Raw genomic sequence first — 17,100 nt, forward strand, 5'->3', positions numbered from 1 at the left:
TACTGGAAATTGAAGAAGATTGATAACAGAAGTTAGAAATGAATATAATTGCCAACATACACAAAAAAAAACACATGCAGGCCTGCCTGACTGATCAGCTCTAAAGCTGATATGAGCCCTTAATCATTACAGAGTGTTAACTTACATGTGTACTCATTTCGGGAGACATTCGGGCTCCTTAGGTCCTGCGGTCCCACAGTTCCCACTGAGATGTAGTACAGTGTTCCTGAAGTCAGTCCTGAACATTTAACCTGATTCTGTGACACCAGCATGATCTGGGTGGATGAATTCAGGCTGGATGTGAACGCTACACTGTACTTAGCTTCTGCAGCTGCTTCCATAACCGGCACGTCCCAGGAAAGTGAAATGGAGTTGTTGGTTTTCTCTACTATTTTTATAGCTCCGGGTGGGTTTGGTCCTGTGATTCAGAAACACACATGAAATAATCAAATTGAAACGTTTCCAAAGAGTAGGAGATATGCAAAATATATTTTTTTGCAATGAAACATGCAACCAAGGATATAATTGTAAAATGAAAAGCAATGTTTGTTAGGCTATATGGAAAGACAGGTTTAGTATTATTTACTAGTAGCAACTTGGACGATATCAGATGTATTTTTGAATGGCCCAATGATGGAGGTCACACTGAGATTGTACATTACTCCAGCTTCCAATTCCTGCAGGTCTGTATAATTTTTTTGTGTAGTGGAAATCCTTGTAAAGTTATTTTCGCAGTTTGTGACTGTCACTTCATACTCCATCACGGTTCCAGGAGGTGAGCTCCATAAGACACGCAGACCATTGTTCTGCTGATTTACAGCTGAGATGTTCTCAGGTTGTCCAGGCTCTGTAGGGGTGAAAGGTTGGAGTCATGTTCATGGCACTGACGTAGAAGAAACCCTAAATGGGTAAGCACACACTGGGACAGCAGAAATAACTTTGTCTTTTGTTTCTGAACATACCGCTGTTGTGCCAAAATAGGCAACATATCGATTTCAATGGACTGTTTTCAGAAAATAAGCTATATTTAGAAACCTCTGCAAGAATTGCTCCTACTTTTTCAGTATTAATCCTGAGCTTTACATATAACAGGTTTATGATCTGCGTAATGTAGAACTGCCAATTCCATGGCTGAAAGATGCATCATTTCAAAAGATAAAATACTCACTTGCATACTGTGCCATACTCACAGCAGCTCCTTCAGTTTTACTATCTGCAGCGATCGCTAGAACTCTAAATATATACTGAGTTCCAGAAGCCAGTGCTACTATGTCTGATTTGTAGTCTTATTGTCAGTTATACCGCCAACATCCTACTCTACTCTATGAAAGGAGTGGCTTCCCTGAAGGTCACTCCAGCTCAGAGACACGGAGGACGTTGTGGGTTGGGTAACATTGAGGTTCCTGATCACATCAGGCCCTCTGAGTGTAAGAGTGGGGATTGGAGGAAAGAGGGAATGGAGATTTCAGCTTGGTACATTTCTTTACCATATTCTGGGATGGGGCAGGGTGGATCTGAGTAAATGAGGTCTGAATATTTTATGTACCCCACTTATGCTATATTGTTTTGAAAATAATTTTAATAATGGACACAGACATCACAATCCATCAGCAATATAAAGGCAAATAAAGATTAATACCACTTTTGAATTTTTCAAATTTGTATTTTTTCCCCAATTTAGTAAGAGAAAGAGTGGATAGCGAGCAGTAACAAGAACTGATTTGTCCCATTGTTTCCTGATAATGGATGGGAGCTAACAGCTAGCGAGATCTACTTTACCAAACCAATTTATTTCTTAATTGTGATGTTACATTTATAATATAAATGCATATCTACATTTAATCAACTACATAAAGGTTCTCTGTGTCTTAAAAACACCTTGAAACCAGATTTTTCAATTATCTTTTCGTCCAGTCAGGTAAAGTTGTTCATAGCTATTACGTAACTGTTGGTACAATATTGGCATTCCTTCATAATTACTGATGATTTGTAACCATGACTTACTTGTAAATTGAGAACAATTAACAGAGGCACCTTTCAGATTATCACCAAAAATCGGGATTACTGTAAATGTGTACTGAGTTCCAGGAGTCAGATCTGTTATATCGATGGATGATGATTTTGTCGATTTATTCTTGCATGTGGTGCCCTCTTTCCACTCAGCTAGGTAAGACGTGGTGTTTTCAGGTGATGGGCTCCAGCGCAGAGACACAGATGATGTTGTGATTTGAGTTACAGAAAGATTACCCACCACAACAGGCCCTGCCCGTGTAAGAGAACATGGTGCAATGAGAAACAAATGACTGGGTTCTACATCATCGAAATGGGTTAGCTGTGGGTCACTTCGCTCTATTCAACATCTATCTCATTGATCATTCAAAACAAGATCTCCATGCAAAATTTTATTACATCCCAAAATGATTAAAAATACTTTGCAGTGTTTGTCAACCTGGTCCTTGCGGGACCCCCATACATCCACATTTTTGCTCCCTCCCAGCACTCAGTAGAGGTCAGGGTGGGAGCTAGAATGTGGAATGTCTGGGGGTCACTGAGGACTAGTTTGAGAAACACTGGCCAAAAGCAACTTCCTGATACTAGCCTTCAACTTCAAGAAAAGAAGCACTGACAAACACCAATGCAAAAAAAAAGGATCCCCACTAAATCACTTATGTACATTCCTTCTGTGTTTACACTCCATGCAGTATATTTACTTCAGTATGACATTTTATTACAAGGACATTCTTGTGAATTGAACTTTACGAACAGCTGCTCCATTTGTGCTGTTATCCACACCAACTGCAGTGATTGTGAATGTGTACTGTATTCCAGCTGTTAGATTCATTATGTTAATGAATGCTTCCTGAAGATTACCTGCTCCAACTTCTTTTTGAGGGACACTCCAGGTAATAGACACGGAGGATGTTGTGAAGTCAGTAACAGTGGTATTACTGATCGCATCTGGCGATGCTGGATCAAGAAAAAAATTGCATTATGAGAGAAACCATTTCCATTAAAACACCCAAAATGGGACTAGGTATTTTCCAGTTCTGAAGGTGGCATGGTATATGGGTTATTATGACAATTAGACATTTTTTGTAGAAAATAAAGACTATGTTTACAAGCCACATGTCACTGTTTCTTAAAATAAATTGAGGATATGGTTGCTTGATTATTTAGACTTCCCAAATGTCACCACATGTTTAGAAAAGTAATACACTGTTCAAAAAAAGAAAAAAATCTACTGAGCTTGAGTTTGGTGGAAATTCTGTGAATTCCAGAAATTCTAGAAATTTGATTCTATGCTATTAATGGTTTCAATGGTTAAACATCAAACATTATAAACAGATTTTTGTACTTTTTGTGTATTAAAAATAACAAACAATATCAGACACTAAACGACTGACCAAAATTATTCTGCAAATATATTTCATTAAAACTGTTATTGTAGTAACAGACTGGGTGTATTGGAAATAGAACCCTTTAGAACCCTTTAGAATCCTTTACCTCCTGCACACCCCACTTGCATATTGAAGTTTATCAGACATGAGCAGTATTTCAATTCAATGTATTTAAAATATGTATTCAGTTACTTTTGAGTATTTTCATTTGTATTGTGCTGGACGAAAAAAATAAGATGTAATTTACAACAAAATATTTTGAGAGATTGTATTTTATGTATATAAAATATTTAATAAAATATGTAATTTTACTTATTTATTTTCTGTCATTTAAAGAACATTCATCACTAGGCTTACATACTATTAAATACAGCCTATCACTGGTTTTGTCTAGATGCACGTAAATGACATGACACATCCTGCTGGGCCCAGTTTGCTCGTGTGAACTTTGTTTTCCCATGACCAGTAGCCCAAGGAAAGAAGCTGCTCTGGTGCAAATTTCCTTAAGGTAAAGTATGTAGTAAAATATATCAGATATTACTCACTGAATGTTATTTTACGACAGAAAAATAGAGCAATTAGAAAACAGCAGCACTGAACTCTAGAACATGTGAATTAACTTGCTGGCCTGCTAGTGGCATTCTGGGTAATTTCAACAGGCATGTTCAGGCAGTGGCGTATTGTGGTTTGTCATATATGAAAAATCTGGCTAAGGACAAGATTAATTTCTATCAGCTAAACTTAGGCATTTTTGTAGCCACTGCGCCTGTGTAACAGTGATAATTGACTGGTGAACTAGGCATTGCCTATTGTAGACATGGCTCCTATTTTTAAGCATCAAGCCAAAAAACAGTTTCTTTGAGTTTGTCCCGGTTCGGCAAAGTGGGAAATTCACACATTATGATCATATTAGAACGTGCTGGTGAGCCTCATAGCTTGTGCACACGCACACAGCAGCACCCCTGTAGGGGCAGTGGTGACCTAATGGTTAGGGAAGTGCACTTGTAATTCAAAGATTGCTGGTTTGGGTATCAGTGAGGTTGCTGATCACATCAGGCCCTGTGTGTGTGAAACAGGAGGTTCAAGAAGAGATTTTGTATTTTAAGTGTGTGTGGGTCATGTATGTATTACTTTGTGGGGACATTTCATCGATTTTAAATTGGTCGTGTTCGTTTTTCACAATTTTGCAAATTGAAGAATTTCATTCAAAACACACCACAATACTTTCACTTTTTAAATATTATGACTGCACTAGTAATATACCCCAATCTCTGTTATCTAAACAAAAAAAAACAAGAGGAAAATTGTACATATTCTGAAATGAAGAATATTTAAAACATTTTTAAATACAAAAGTACAAACATATATTTAGACAAGAAGAGAGAATTGTTTGAGATTCACTTACAGCCTTCCATATATGAGATCTAGGAAAAAAAGACAGCAAATGAATTAATATCAAATAATAAAATAATAGCAATAATTAACTTCTACTAGAAGATGTGAGTTTTGTTTGTACAGTATTAGTAATAACTGGCCTTCAGTGTTAAAATATATATTTACATTTTTACACAAGTTTAGAAGTGAAGAGGAAAAAAAAGATAAACAAAAACAACAAAGATAATGTGTTTTATATTCACCCCCCAACCCAAAGTTCCACAAGGGAGACAAACGGGAAGCCAGGGTCTAACTTAAAAGTGCTTAATGGTCTATTGATCAAAAGAGTGCTTCATCAGACAGGGATGAACTTCATTCATTATAACAATATAATTCACACACAACAATCTGATTGTCATTATTACCCATTGTAAAGTAATTGCTACAGAATGAAAATCCTTGTTGCGATACTTTAGGCACTTTTGCCAAAGAAATTAGGATTTCTCATCTCAAATAAGATATTCAAGGACAGTTTTCATCATCAAAAACCAGCCCTTGACGCAGGGACATTGCCAGTTTGACCAACCAAGAGATTCTCCACCAAATGTCAAATTTTTGCCATAAATTTAACAGAACATTTCAGATATAAGACCACAAGCCTATCTTAGGCATTGTATTGAGACAATATAGTATTATGTGTATTAGCTACATATAGCTACTATAAATATAATATCCATTATTATGGGTGGAACTTAATTTTTGCTATAGCCAGTTGTGCTACCTCAGTGAGATGCTGTTCAGCTTCTTGTACTTGCCCTTTGTCTAAGTTACTAGCCCAAAACAAGTTGGGAGCCTTATTTTCATTATTATTCCAGTACTTTGTAATCGTTGGTCAATCCAGGCCTGTGGTGGGTTTAAACAAACTAAGACTAAGCTAACAGTAATGGAAGCAACACCACCAGGCACTAGTGCAGGAGACAGTTTGATACTGGGAGGTGGGGGGACAACTAAATAATTTAAATACAAAGGTCTGTTTATCAGAGGGGATGAATGAATCCAAATTAAATATTAAGGGGGGACACAACGTGCTGTCCCCCCCCCAGTTCCTATGCCGTCGCTGCCAGTGTTCAGTGTTTTGAACTTGCCCTTTTGTCTTACTAAGTAACTTGCCTCAGGTGAGTGACAAGCTTAATTTCCAGCCCTGAGCACCGCATATATACGTTTTTCTCCACAACAGACTGGCACAGAAATGATAGCATGAAAGGCAAAGGAAACAATGAAAACGAGGTCAATGTATAAACTGGGAAACTCCCAAAAGAGCTATTAAGGGTCACATTTGGAGGAGAGGAAAAAATGTACTTTAACAACTAAGTACAAATTCTGCTGATTTACAGCAGTTCAAAATTTTACTAGTTAATTTCCTCTTAACCGTATCATCAAAATAGATTCTGCTGCTTCCTTCTTATCCTTAACCTTCCATGACCATTTAAACATTACAGTGAACTTGAGAGCTGGGGGTTATGAAACGTGGCCCATCGCATTGAATGGGAAGTCAGCACATTCAAACCCACAACCCTCAGCGTGAGGCTCAACAGCATGACCAGCTGAGCCACTGCGATGCTGCTGTTCCTTTGCAAAGCATGTCTGTACAGTCATTCATTGAATTATTGGCATGTATATACAGTAAATAGCTGACATAATATTATTTGCAGTGTCTAAAGTAACATTTTACTTAAGGCCATGTTTTTAGCAGCTTTTAAACATATTCATAACAAATAATGCATTCATAAACCAGTATATACATGGCTATAAAATTTATCAAAAGGTAGAATACGGTATTGCATTGTGCATTATGCATTATGAATGCTTATTATAAAGCTCTCATCTTTACTGCACTATAGATGCTTTCATAATGCATTATAGTGGTCAGTATAAGCATTATGGATGCTTTGTACTGTATTATAAAGGTGTCTATAGTGCATTATAATTGAGAGCTTCATAAAGTATTCCTAATGCATAATAAACATGGCGATGTTATGCCTTTTTTGCATATTCATAGCCATGTTTATAATGCTTTATGAATGCATTATAATGCATTATGAATGTGTTTATAAATAACTAAAAACATGGCCTTAAGTAAAGTGTTACTAGGTCTCTTCTACACAATATGATGTGTGGAATATGATGTTTAGAACTCTGGAGCCAAGCTGCATGTCTCTTTGTACTTTCCAGCACTGTAATAAACAAAAAAATAATGAATGATGAATCAATCACGAACAGCCCACACCACAGGTCTGAAGTGAGCCAAACATGCATACTGTGATGGATGGGAAAAAGCCAGCCCACTGACCACGTATGGTTGGTTTTATGATAAACAGAAGCAATAATATGAATTTAAAGGCAATCCTCCCCCCTCCCCACCCACTTACAGAACCCCTCTGATCCAATGGAGACATACGCAGTTGAAGGCTGAGCATTCAGTGGCTGTAAATGGTGAGACGTCTCCTTCCCTGACTGGTTCAGGCCAGCAGCTGCAGCCGTCACCGTGCGCAGTCTGCACTGTCCCTCCCACACGGAGAGCAGTCAGTCCTGCTATTGTCTCCAGTTCCACTAAATGAAATAATTTCAGAGAAAGAGCACTCTGTGTGGCCAGCAAGATCGTCACATCACACGTGCTCAATAAGAGTACAGAGTTGATGTGGGAGATGAAAAAATCCTGTGTTTTATTGTGAAAGGAGGTGAACAGAAATACACAGAAAACAGAACGTTTTACTGTTTTAGGTCGTGCCTTTTTAATGGTAAATAAAACCATTCATCCATCCATCCATCCACCCACCCATTCTCTATACCTGCCTGTTTTAGACAGTGAATAACCCAGGATAACCACAGGGTTGCTATATGATCATAAATCCACTACACATTAAACATGACACAAAGCACATTATTTGAGCACAGTTTTGGATGTAACATTACCACATCCAAACCCTATTCCCCCCCCCCATCAAAAACCCTGCCCATGACTTTGCCCCGGCCTCTGTGGGTATCTTCAGAACACCAGAGCTACTGAAGCACTATGGAAATCAAAGGTGATGTTTGCACTGCTTCTCTTCAGCTCCAGCTGGGTTTTACACTAATCGCCGATGTGTATCTGCTATAATTGTACAGTCGGTCACGCTTCATGCTCAGTTGTCATTCTCTGTGGCTGCAGAGGTCGAGCAAAAGAAAAAAAAAAAAGCTCAGAGCAGAGACTTGCATTTGCATGCGAGTGGTAGAGGCTGAGGGCAGCTGCGTGCCACCGTCACCTACCTGTCTCTCTCTGCCTCGTAAGGATCTGCAAGTCCCATGTCTCTGCCCCAGCTTTCCCAGGCTGCAGATGATGCCTTGCCTGTTACCAAGTGTCCTTCTCATGTGATATAAGGCCATCTTCAAGCTTTCCCTAGGGACGTGACCCCCAGGTCAATATATACTAAAAAAACTGCTTGCTGTGTAATGCTAGCATCTATGAAGTCTGATCTCCAGCTTGAATGATACAATCAACCATCTTCGATCCATCCATCCATTGATTTTCATACCATATATCCAGAACAGGTACCACAGAGTCTATCAGAGTCTATCACACACAGACTAGGCCAGGGGTCGGTAACCTGTGGCTCGCGAGACACATGCGGCTCCTTGAGCACGAGCCCGCGGCTCCTCTCAGAATGATAGACGCATGTCTTAACATATTATGATAATACTTTCATAAATATAAATCATTTATTTTTGGGTTAATATTATTATTTTTCATTTAGAGATTTCTTTAATTATATGTGAATGAGGCAGTCTGTCACGCGCTTCTGTGATGTCTTACCTGCATAATCGTCTTCAAAGTCATTTTCTATGACAAGAGTACGTCTCCGGTCAAATGGTATGTTTTCTGGAGTTTTCTTCAGTGTCCGAGATTGGATGTAGGCTTCAAAGTTTATTGGGATTCCTAATTCTTTCACATACTTTTTCTAGTAAATCGTCATCACGCCTTCCTGGGTCTTCGTAAAATTGTTATATTTTCTCTGATTTATATATTATAGCCAGCTGAGTTCGAAGTGGTGAGGACATTTTGCACTGCTCAGTCAGCACAGTTACAAGTAGTGAAGTGGAGAGTGAAGGCCAAACGACTGCAGAGCCAAACACATGGTGCAACAGCGATGTGACCATTCTGCTGAGCATGGAACTCGAAGCACCAATTATCCAATCACAAGTACCGAGGCCCAACCTGCTGACCCAAACAGGGGGGGAATGCCACACACACATGGCCAGGGAAAGGACTCCCAAAGCCCTGAACCTGTAGAGGTGAAGCCTCAGCTCTGTCTACAGAGTGACTGCTGCCCTAGCTGGACTATTAAGAACCATAGCTTCCCCTTTTGAGGATGCCAGTACAGAACTGAAGCTTAAAAAAATCGCCAGTTAAAATTTTGACACACCATTTTTAACTGGCACCTAACTGACCATTACTGATAGGAAGAGTTATAATCATTTCCATCGATTGTATCAGGACACCACACTGGGCCAGCGCTCAACTACTACAGAGAAAAAAAAACACAACTAATGTTCATTTCAGTGATGATGAATGATGATACACCAGAACTCACACAGGAAAAAAAATCACTTAGTGAGAACTTTGCTTCTCTGTAGCACCTGCATGTGGACATGCCCAAGTTCCTGACATATAGACTTTCTGAAGAACGTTTTGTTTTCCATTGGACTGGGATGCCTTGTTTATGAAATCAATACACAGAATCAATATGCTTGCCCTGAGTTCTCCCTGCTTCTGTTTGATCAAAGGTAACATCAACATACGCCCCAGGTCTGCAAAAGGACACTTTAAGGTGGCGGCTCATGCTGGTACTTAAAATGAATTTCTGCAATGGAAAAAGGTAGTATGTAGTATAAGCTCAAGGCCAAATGCGACTGCCTTCTTAAATAATTTCACCAACAGGAAACGTATTTTGTGGTGAAACACTGCTGTAAAACACACAACAAACTACCAAAAGCTACAGCAATGTTTGTAAAGCATAGAATCAAGTGAATTAACTAGCCTGTTCTATCAGCTAAAACTTACATTGTGCTTATAATTGTGGAAACACGTATTAATAACAATTATCCCTTATTTTTTGCAAAATGAATATAAAAAATGTAATGACAATATCTACAGATCCTTCATCTTCACATTCATCTTGAAAAAGCTAACAAAGTACAATGAATGATATTCTTTACTTATGATTACTAATGTGTTGAATTGTGTTATTCTGTCGCACAAGACAGACTTATTATAAACCAAGTAAAACATCCTGCTTGATAAAGTGAAAATACATGAATCATTATCACATAACCCATATTTTAGGGCTATACTAAAGTAAAACAGATAGCTGTAAGACTGCCTGGGAAAAAGATACCATCATTCACAATGTTTAGCGGCAGTAAAACACTCTCCGTGCCACATGCAAAAGCTGCTGATTTATCATCACTGATAACAGCACAAATTATGAATTTAAAGCATGTTTTGAAGAGGATCTCCCACCTCCCCCATTTTACCAAAGATGCATACCTAATATGGATTTTTACAACACAAGGCAGCAGGTTATATTTGACAGAATGAGGAAAAACAAGCTGTTTCCTTGTTCCGAAAGAAGATACATTCTCTCCTATTAATGCCCTATCAGCTGGTTTCGCCTGCATTGACTGGTCTGCATTTTTTGGAACACTTGTGCGAAGCAGAATCCTCTCCTGGGACAGCATCCATTGCATGATTAGCAATCAAGCTGACATGCACTTCACGATCCATCATGATCCGTTACAATCCCTTAACAAAATTCATAAGAAAGAAAGTTTCCTCAATGAAACGACTCCATGACTCTAAGTGCAGATGGAGCAGGATTCTCATGAGGTACTGACATTCTGAACAAGATTATATAAAGACTGACAGATGAGTGATAAGTCTTGGAAGGTCCATTTAAGGCTGGGGCCAGAAAGGTGACTGACCTAAATGAATGGCTGTCTGACCCAACTGAGTGAGTATGCACCAGCCTGTATTTCTGTTTGTTTCAGAGGCAGCGTGATTCAAAGACACTATCATTTCACTGAAAACCATCTCAAAGTCAGCTACGGAAAATAGGGGTAAAGGTTACTACAGTATGTGTGAAAGGTGGCATTTGATGAAAAAAAGTGATCCCACATAAAGGTCATCTCAGAGAAAATACATTGCTAATCATAAGCTTTTAAAGTAAACAGCCCATATTATAGTATCTAAACTGTATGGTATTCTTCGTAAATGCCCAATGTGTACTACTTAAAAAAGAGGAAGATGGCATGAAGCTGAAAGTGGCATGTAGAAAGATCTGACCCTAAGCATACTGAGCTGGGAAGGCTGTACAGCAGACTAGTTCAGCTCAGTTTCAGCACTTATTTTGCATTGATTCAATTAACTTAAAAATACAGCACAGTCTCCCATTTGCATGTTCTGTCCATAATCCCCGTGGATATGAGAATTTGCTAATAATAATTGGGCACAATATTGAAAATGCAAAATCAATGGCACCGAAAAGTTTAATAGTTCCTGTGAGAAATGCAAGATTGCACAGCTGTAAAGACAGCGAACCTGCAAGTGAGGCTGGCTGCTGAGACGAAGATGGAGGGCAGAGGCCAAGCTAAGACGTGCAGATTCCACCGTTCTTTGTTATTTTTACCAAAAACATTTTTTAATACTAACGATATAGTATGCACTTACACTAAAAATATTCAACAACACTAACATTTATATTTGATTTTATGTGACCCAAATCATTTTCGGCAATTGTTTTTCACTTATGCATTGTCTGCAGGTTTCTGTGATCATTCAGCAAGTTTCAAAAATATTCCCATGTAATTGTTGATGGGCAACTCAGGTACAACCAAAACCACAATTGGCAATTTCGCAGATATGGAAAAGTGACTGTACTATGCAAACGTTGTAAAACAGTCAAAGAAAATATTTAAAGTTATTTATCAGGGTAGTGAGTGTATCTTTCTCTGAAAAAAAATATGCAAATTAACAGTTACAATAAAAACTATCAAGAATTTCTTCTGTTTTACAAGTTACTCATATCTTGCCAGAAGGCTAGAAAAACACGGCCATTTGTTAAATTTCACCATCAACTCAATTAATTATTTGATTTGATTAGTTAAATTACTGGATGAGATATTGACTAGCCAAACAAGGTGTGCTAGTCAAACAATGCATGGGTATGTTTGGTGATTACTGTAAATACTGGAATAACTTTAGGGGAGGACTTTAGCACAGTACTGAACCTTGAGTCTTTAATTAACAAAATCAATTTGTTCAGTTATAGTCTTGAAAAACTTTTATCTGGTTTTTTATATATGCGGTCCTTTCATTTGTTTAACATCTTTTCTGAATGAACTTCCATTCTGGAACTTTTTATTCTGTTTATTGTGCTTACAATGTAATAAAACATAAAAAGCTCTGAATGTTTGCAAACGTCTGAATGGCAGTGTAAATATAATCAAAAAATAAATCGCCCCCCACATTTTGTCCTTTTGAGGGAAATGTTTTCTGAGATATAAGATGATATTTGTTAATGGGTAAAAAAAACAAACTTTGCCCCGTTTCCCTTATTGTTGGAAATAGGTTGTACCACGGTAAAATGAGGCTCTGTAAGGACGGGGAGGGGTCAAATCAATCAGCGAATGTTTCTGCATCAACCCATAGATGTTTACAATGTCTGCAAACCTGACTGTACTGAACCAGTGCAAGCACTCCCGATTTTCAATCAGTTTTCAAGCACTTGATCCAGTAGCTGTACTGACAAGAGGGAGTAAGAAAGATTTTTCATGACACACTAAAAAAGAAAAAAAAAAAAATCAAAAATTGGCAAGTGGCTGTTGTATTTTGCATGTTTCCATGTTTCAGTGGCCGGTGTTTTTTTGCATGTCTCAGTGTCAGCAGCTAAGAAATGAAGCAGTGCCTGTTTTAGGCCTGCTACCCAGGTGCTGCTCTAATAACAGGAAAGGGGGGCAAGGCAGTATTACGGAGAGCAGCCCCCTGTCCCAGCATGGTTTACTTCACATTACAGCAGATACATTCAGCTCAGTGTTTCAAGTTCTCCTTTCTCTGCAGCCATGTGCTTACCTAAAAATTCTTGGCCCCCTGACAATATGTCACCTTGGGCCCTCAAGCACATTTTACATGTAATTTTCTGAATTTATGGCCCCCCTGCACTTGCCGATACTATGCATGCCCCTCCGAGGCCCCTGTCCACAGTACATTCAGCTAGGATGATTTCATACTTCTGTTCATCACTGGTGGATCATTTCATCCAGGGCTGGAGTCATTCTGGAATGCATTCATCAATTCCAATCCAAATCAGGAAAAGGATCTGCAGTAGGAATTTAAATCTCCCTGAAATTCAAATTCAATTCCATGTACAGATTTGTATTGGAATTTATGAATGCATTCCAGAATGCCCCCAACCCTGATTTTATCTGCAATTCAGAAACCTAAAAGAACTAAATCGAGAATTCTTTATTTGTCATGCACCAATCGTGTAATCAAAGAGCAGAAACAAGGTGACAATAAAATAACCACATGCAAATTCGAAGGTCAGATACTGTCTGCGGGGCTAATTTCAGATCCCAATATCTTTTAAACTGACACATGGGACACATGAAAGGTCAGAGGTTACTTCAAGCCCTTCCACTTCCACAAAATGCATAAATACATCCAGAATTGAAATAAATAATAATTAGTGATAATCATATTCACCAAAGTTACCCTATCTCATTTTTCTATATTTCTACTTCCATCTGTCTACATAATTCAATGCCAGCAGTTGATTTTGCACAATACGTAAGATAGCAAGTTGCTGCATTATTTATTTTACTTGCAAAACTATCTAATAGCTGTTGGATACACATCATCTCACTCATGGCAGTAACGTTTAATCGGTATCCACACAAACGTATCGCACAGTTTCCTTCCCTCCTGTACCATTGTCAAGCAGATCCAAGCTTGCAATTCACTCAGAATTTAACATTATTAAGTGTTACAGATGCGGGGCATGGTGCAGGCGGGGAAAGGAAGGTGACAATCCACTTGCCATTCCAAGACAAAAAAGGGTTTATTAAAGAAACTGGACACAGGGTAGAACTACAAGACAAAAGGACCACAAGAGGTCAGAACACAAACAGGGAATAGACCTCGTACTGGATTAACTAAAACAATAAAAAGCACAACTAAGAAACAAAGCAAAACTATAGACTGGACAGTAGATCAGAGGAACAAACAGTCAGTAACATTCACAATGACTCACTTAGGAAATGAACAAAGGCAGGCACTTACAGTAAATAGTGCAGTGTGGGGACATATGACCCAGTGCAGTGTGGAGGTATATGGTCCAGTGCCGTGTGGGGGTATGTGTTCCAGTGCAGTGTGGGGGTATGTGTTCCAGTGCAGTGTGGGGGTATGTGTTCCAGTGCCGTGTGGGGGTATGTGTTCCAGTGCCGTGTGGGGGTATGTGTTCCAGTGCAGTGTGGGGGTATGTGTTCCAGTGCAGTGTGGGGGTATGTCTTCCAGTGCAGTGTGGGCGTATATGATACCATCTCTAAGTGTTAACACACCATATTCTTTACATATCAGATATATTTTTCTCTTTCCAAATCAGATCTTTCACATTTATATTTTCCTTAGAACCCAGGTTAAAAGCCTTACTCATCATTTTCTGAATAATTCAAAACATTAAACCTTATACATTTGAAATCCTAAAGAAAAATAAAAAGCTTTCTGGGGTTTCATGTTTTTTGACCAGTCATCTGTAAAAGCCTCCAAATGCTGCATGAACTGGAGAGATGCTCCTTTGCTGGAGCTGCAGTTACGGACTGAGAAGGTGCCATTACCGTCAGTCACTCATTTACTGTACATACCCGCCATTTTCCTCTTTTTTTTATGAAAACCTCCTCTCTGCATGTAAATAACACAGAGAGTTTTTAGATAGACCAATACAGCTTACAGACATTCAAAACACTATTCAGAATATGACCTGGTAAAAAAAAATACGGATAATATAAATTACATAAAATCTAATTTATAATACTCTGTCCAGAGTGGAAAACATACTTGCTGATCGCAGATATTACTGTATCTCATGCACATGCCACACAAACACGCATAATAAAAAGAAACTTACAACTTCAAACAGCTGTCATTTGTTGATGGCCGACTTATTGTCTGATACCATGCAAATGCATAGAAAAGAAGCACCGAGTTCATTTTCACATTTCATTACGATAACCTTAAGCATCTCAAGTATCAATTATAATGAGAACATCAAAATCCCCTTTTTAATAAGTTGTTGATATCACTGAGTGGTTATGATTAAAACCTAAAACGCAATATAAATGATCACAGCTAACAGAAAAATGTGTGTGTGAGGAGGGGAGGAGATGACTGCCATCATGAACTGCTCAAGAAAATAATAATAATAATAATTGTTTATTTCAGGTGTTTATTTCTATGATTGACATCACCCTGAACCAATGGAAAAGTGGGGGGGGGGGCGCACCTGGGGGACTGCTCATATGATATTCTCTATGTAACTCTTTTATTTGCATAATAATTTAGTGAATCTAAAATACCTGCTCTCAAGTACCATTTTTCCACATGCTTCCACTAAACACGCTTGCTTTTATAACAGATATTGCTTGCTGAATTAACTATATTCGCGACCATGTGCTAGACAAACGGTTAGAAAATGGATGGATAAGTTCTTATACAATTACAGCGTAGGCCTTCCAAGTGTATTGAATTGGTTAATTTTATTTTATTTTATGGTAAAAGCTACAAAGAAATCCGTATATCACATTAATATTTGTTCGCCACAGTTTCAATAAGATTCATCAGTGTTCCCGAAAAAAATGCTACATAATGACAACCGCAGCATCATAAGGTGACTCTCATTCATCGCAACGGTATTTCGCAATTTCAAAGGCACTTAAGTCATCCTGAATGCTGAACTGAATCATAAAACTTCACTGTAAAACAAGTAATATGCAATCAGGTCATGTCTGATGTAACAGGTGCATCGAAATCTGACATGCGTGAAGAGTTTGTACATCACACAGCTAAGTTAAATGTGAACACTTACCTTTAAAAGCACAGAGATTACAAACAATCCCTTCAGCGAGACACTTCTTAACTTCGTGATGCCCAACATTTTTGCCTGAAGGTCACGGCTTACTTGTTTTGTGTTGGCATTGTACTAAACGCGTTTGCTTCCTCCTGTCCCTCTTTTTCTTACTTTCTGTCGCTGTCCTGCAAGCTGTGCTTGTGGCAGGTCCGCACCGTTACGGAGACAGTTTCATTAAGGGATAGACGATAACAGTTTTGGTTTTCTGTGGGTGGAGCGATCGTGACTGGAAGACCGGTATTGAGAAGTTGAAAACGAAAATCCGGATATAAGTTATAGCCGTGCATCTACGGAGTCCTTCTTAAATGAACCCGCATACTTGCATTGCTAAAAAGGAAGTGAGGTTGCAAACCACTTTCTAGATAAGCTCCAATAAGTGCACAATGGAAAAAGAGCGTTTCAGTGTCTACTTTAATTGTTTTCCACTTTACAGAGATGCTTTGACTTACGTAGTATGAATTAAAAACGAAAAGCAGACTGTATTGGGACCAGCACATACAGTATAGGCTAAATTTGAAAAGTGTAGTTAAATTTATATTGAAAGAACTGTTTGCTTCATGAGTGAATATGGAAAAAATGTAAGACCAGTCTTTGCAATATCATTAGCCTAGAAGGACAGGATCTAATCGTGGGTGTTATTTTGGGAAAAAGTAAACTGAAGCAAGCAAAGCTGGTGATTTAATTACCCAGAAAAATAAATACTTTAGTTCCAGTAGCATGAGTGCCTGAAACTAACTAATGAGCAAATGTAGTGTCTGTTTCTGGAACAAAGATTGAATCTGTGTGGAAAAGAAGTTCAGGTTAAAAATAATTTAATCTAACCATGCAAAACATTACTGACTTTGTTTCTATTGTTGCTGAAATGTGTTCTTTGATGTAACCACACATGTTGCTAGAGTGGAAGTCTGCTGTTTGCTGTAGTGACAAAGGCAAAATTTGGTCACAAATGATATGAGCAGCAGACAGGAAGTTGACTTCATACCCGAATAGGTTACTGCAAAGACACTTGTTTGTACAATGTACAGGATAATAATAGCCACTGAACTGCTTTGCAAATTAGTAATGCTGAATTTGAACTTAACTTTTATGATTCCTTGGAGTATGTTTTAGAG

The 17,100-nt window shown here is 38.4% G+C and overlaps 1 protein-coding gene across 1 annotated transcript in view; it reads right to left on the reverse strand.

Annotated features, from left to right (window-relative positions):
• The window catches only part of ptprja (protein tyrosine phosphatase receptor type Ja), a 31,448-nt gene extending 15,155 nt beyond the window's left edge, over positions 1-16,293 (reverse strand). Inside the window, 6 exon segments of the mRNA XM_072718051.1 lie at positions 146-418; positions 587-847; positions 2,005-2,262; positions 2,872-2,967; positions 4,804-4,822; positions 15,947-16,293. Coding sequence (XP_072574152.1) covers positions 146-418; positions 587-847; positions 2,005-2,262; positions 2,872-2,967; positions 4,804-4,822; positions 15,947-16,015 — 976 coding nt within the window. The 5' untranslated portion in view covers positions 16,016-16,293.
• Positions 16,294-17,100: the final 807 nt, after the last annotated feature.

This window comes from Paramormyrops kingsleyae, chromosome 11, assembly GCF_048594095.1.
Source record: "Paramormyrops kingsleyae isolate MSU_618 chromosome 11, PKINGS_0.4, whole genome shotgun sequence".
Classification (NCBI taxonomy): Eukaryota; Metazoa; Chordata; class Actinopteri; order Osteoglossiformes; family Mormyridae; genus Paramormyrops; species Paramormyrops kingsleyae.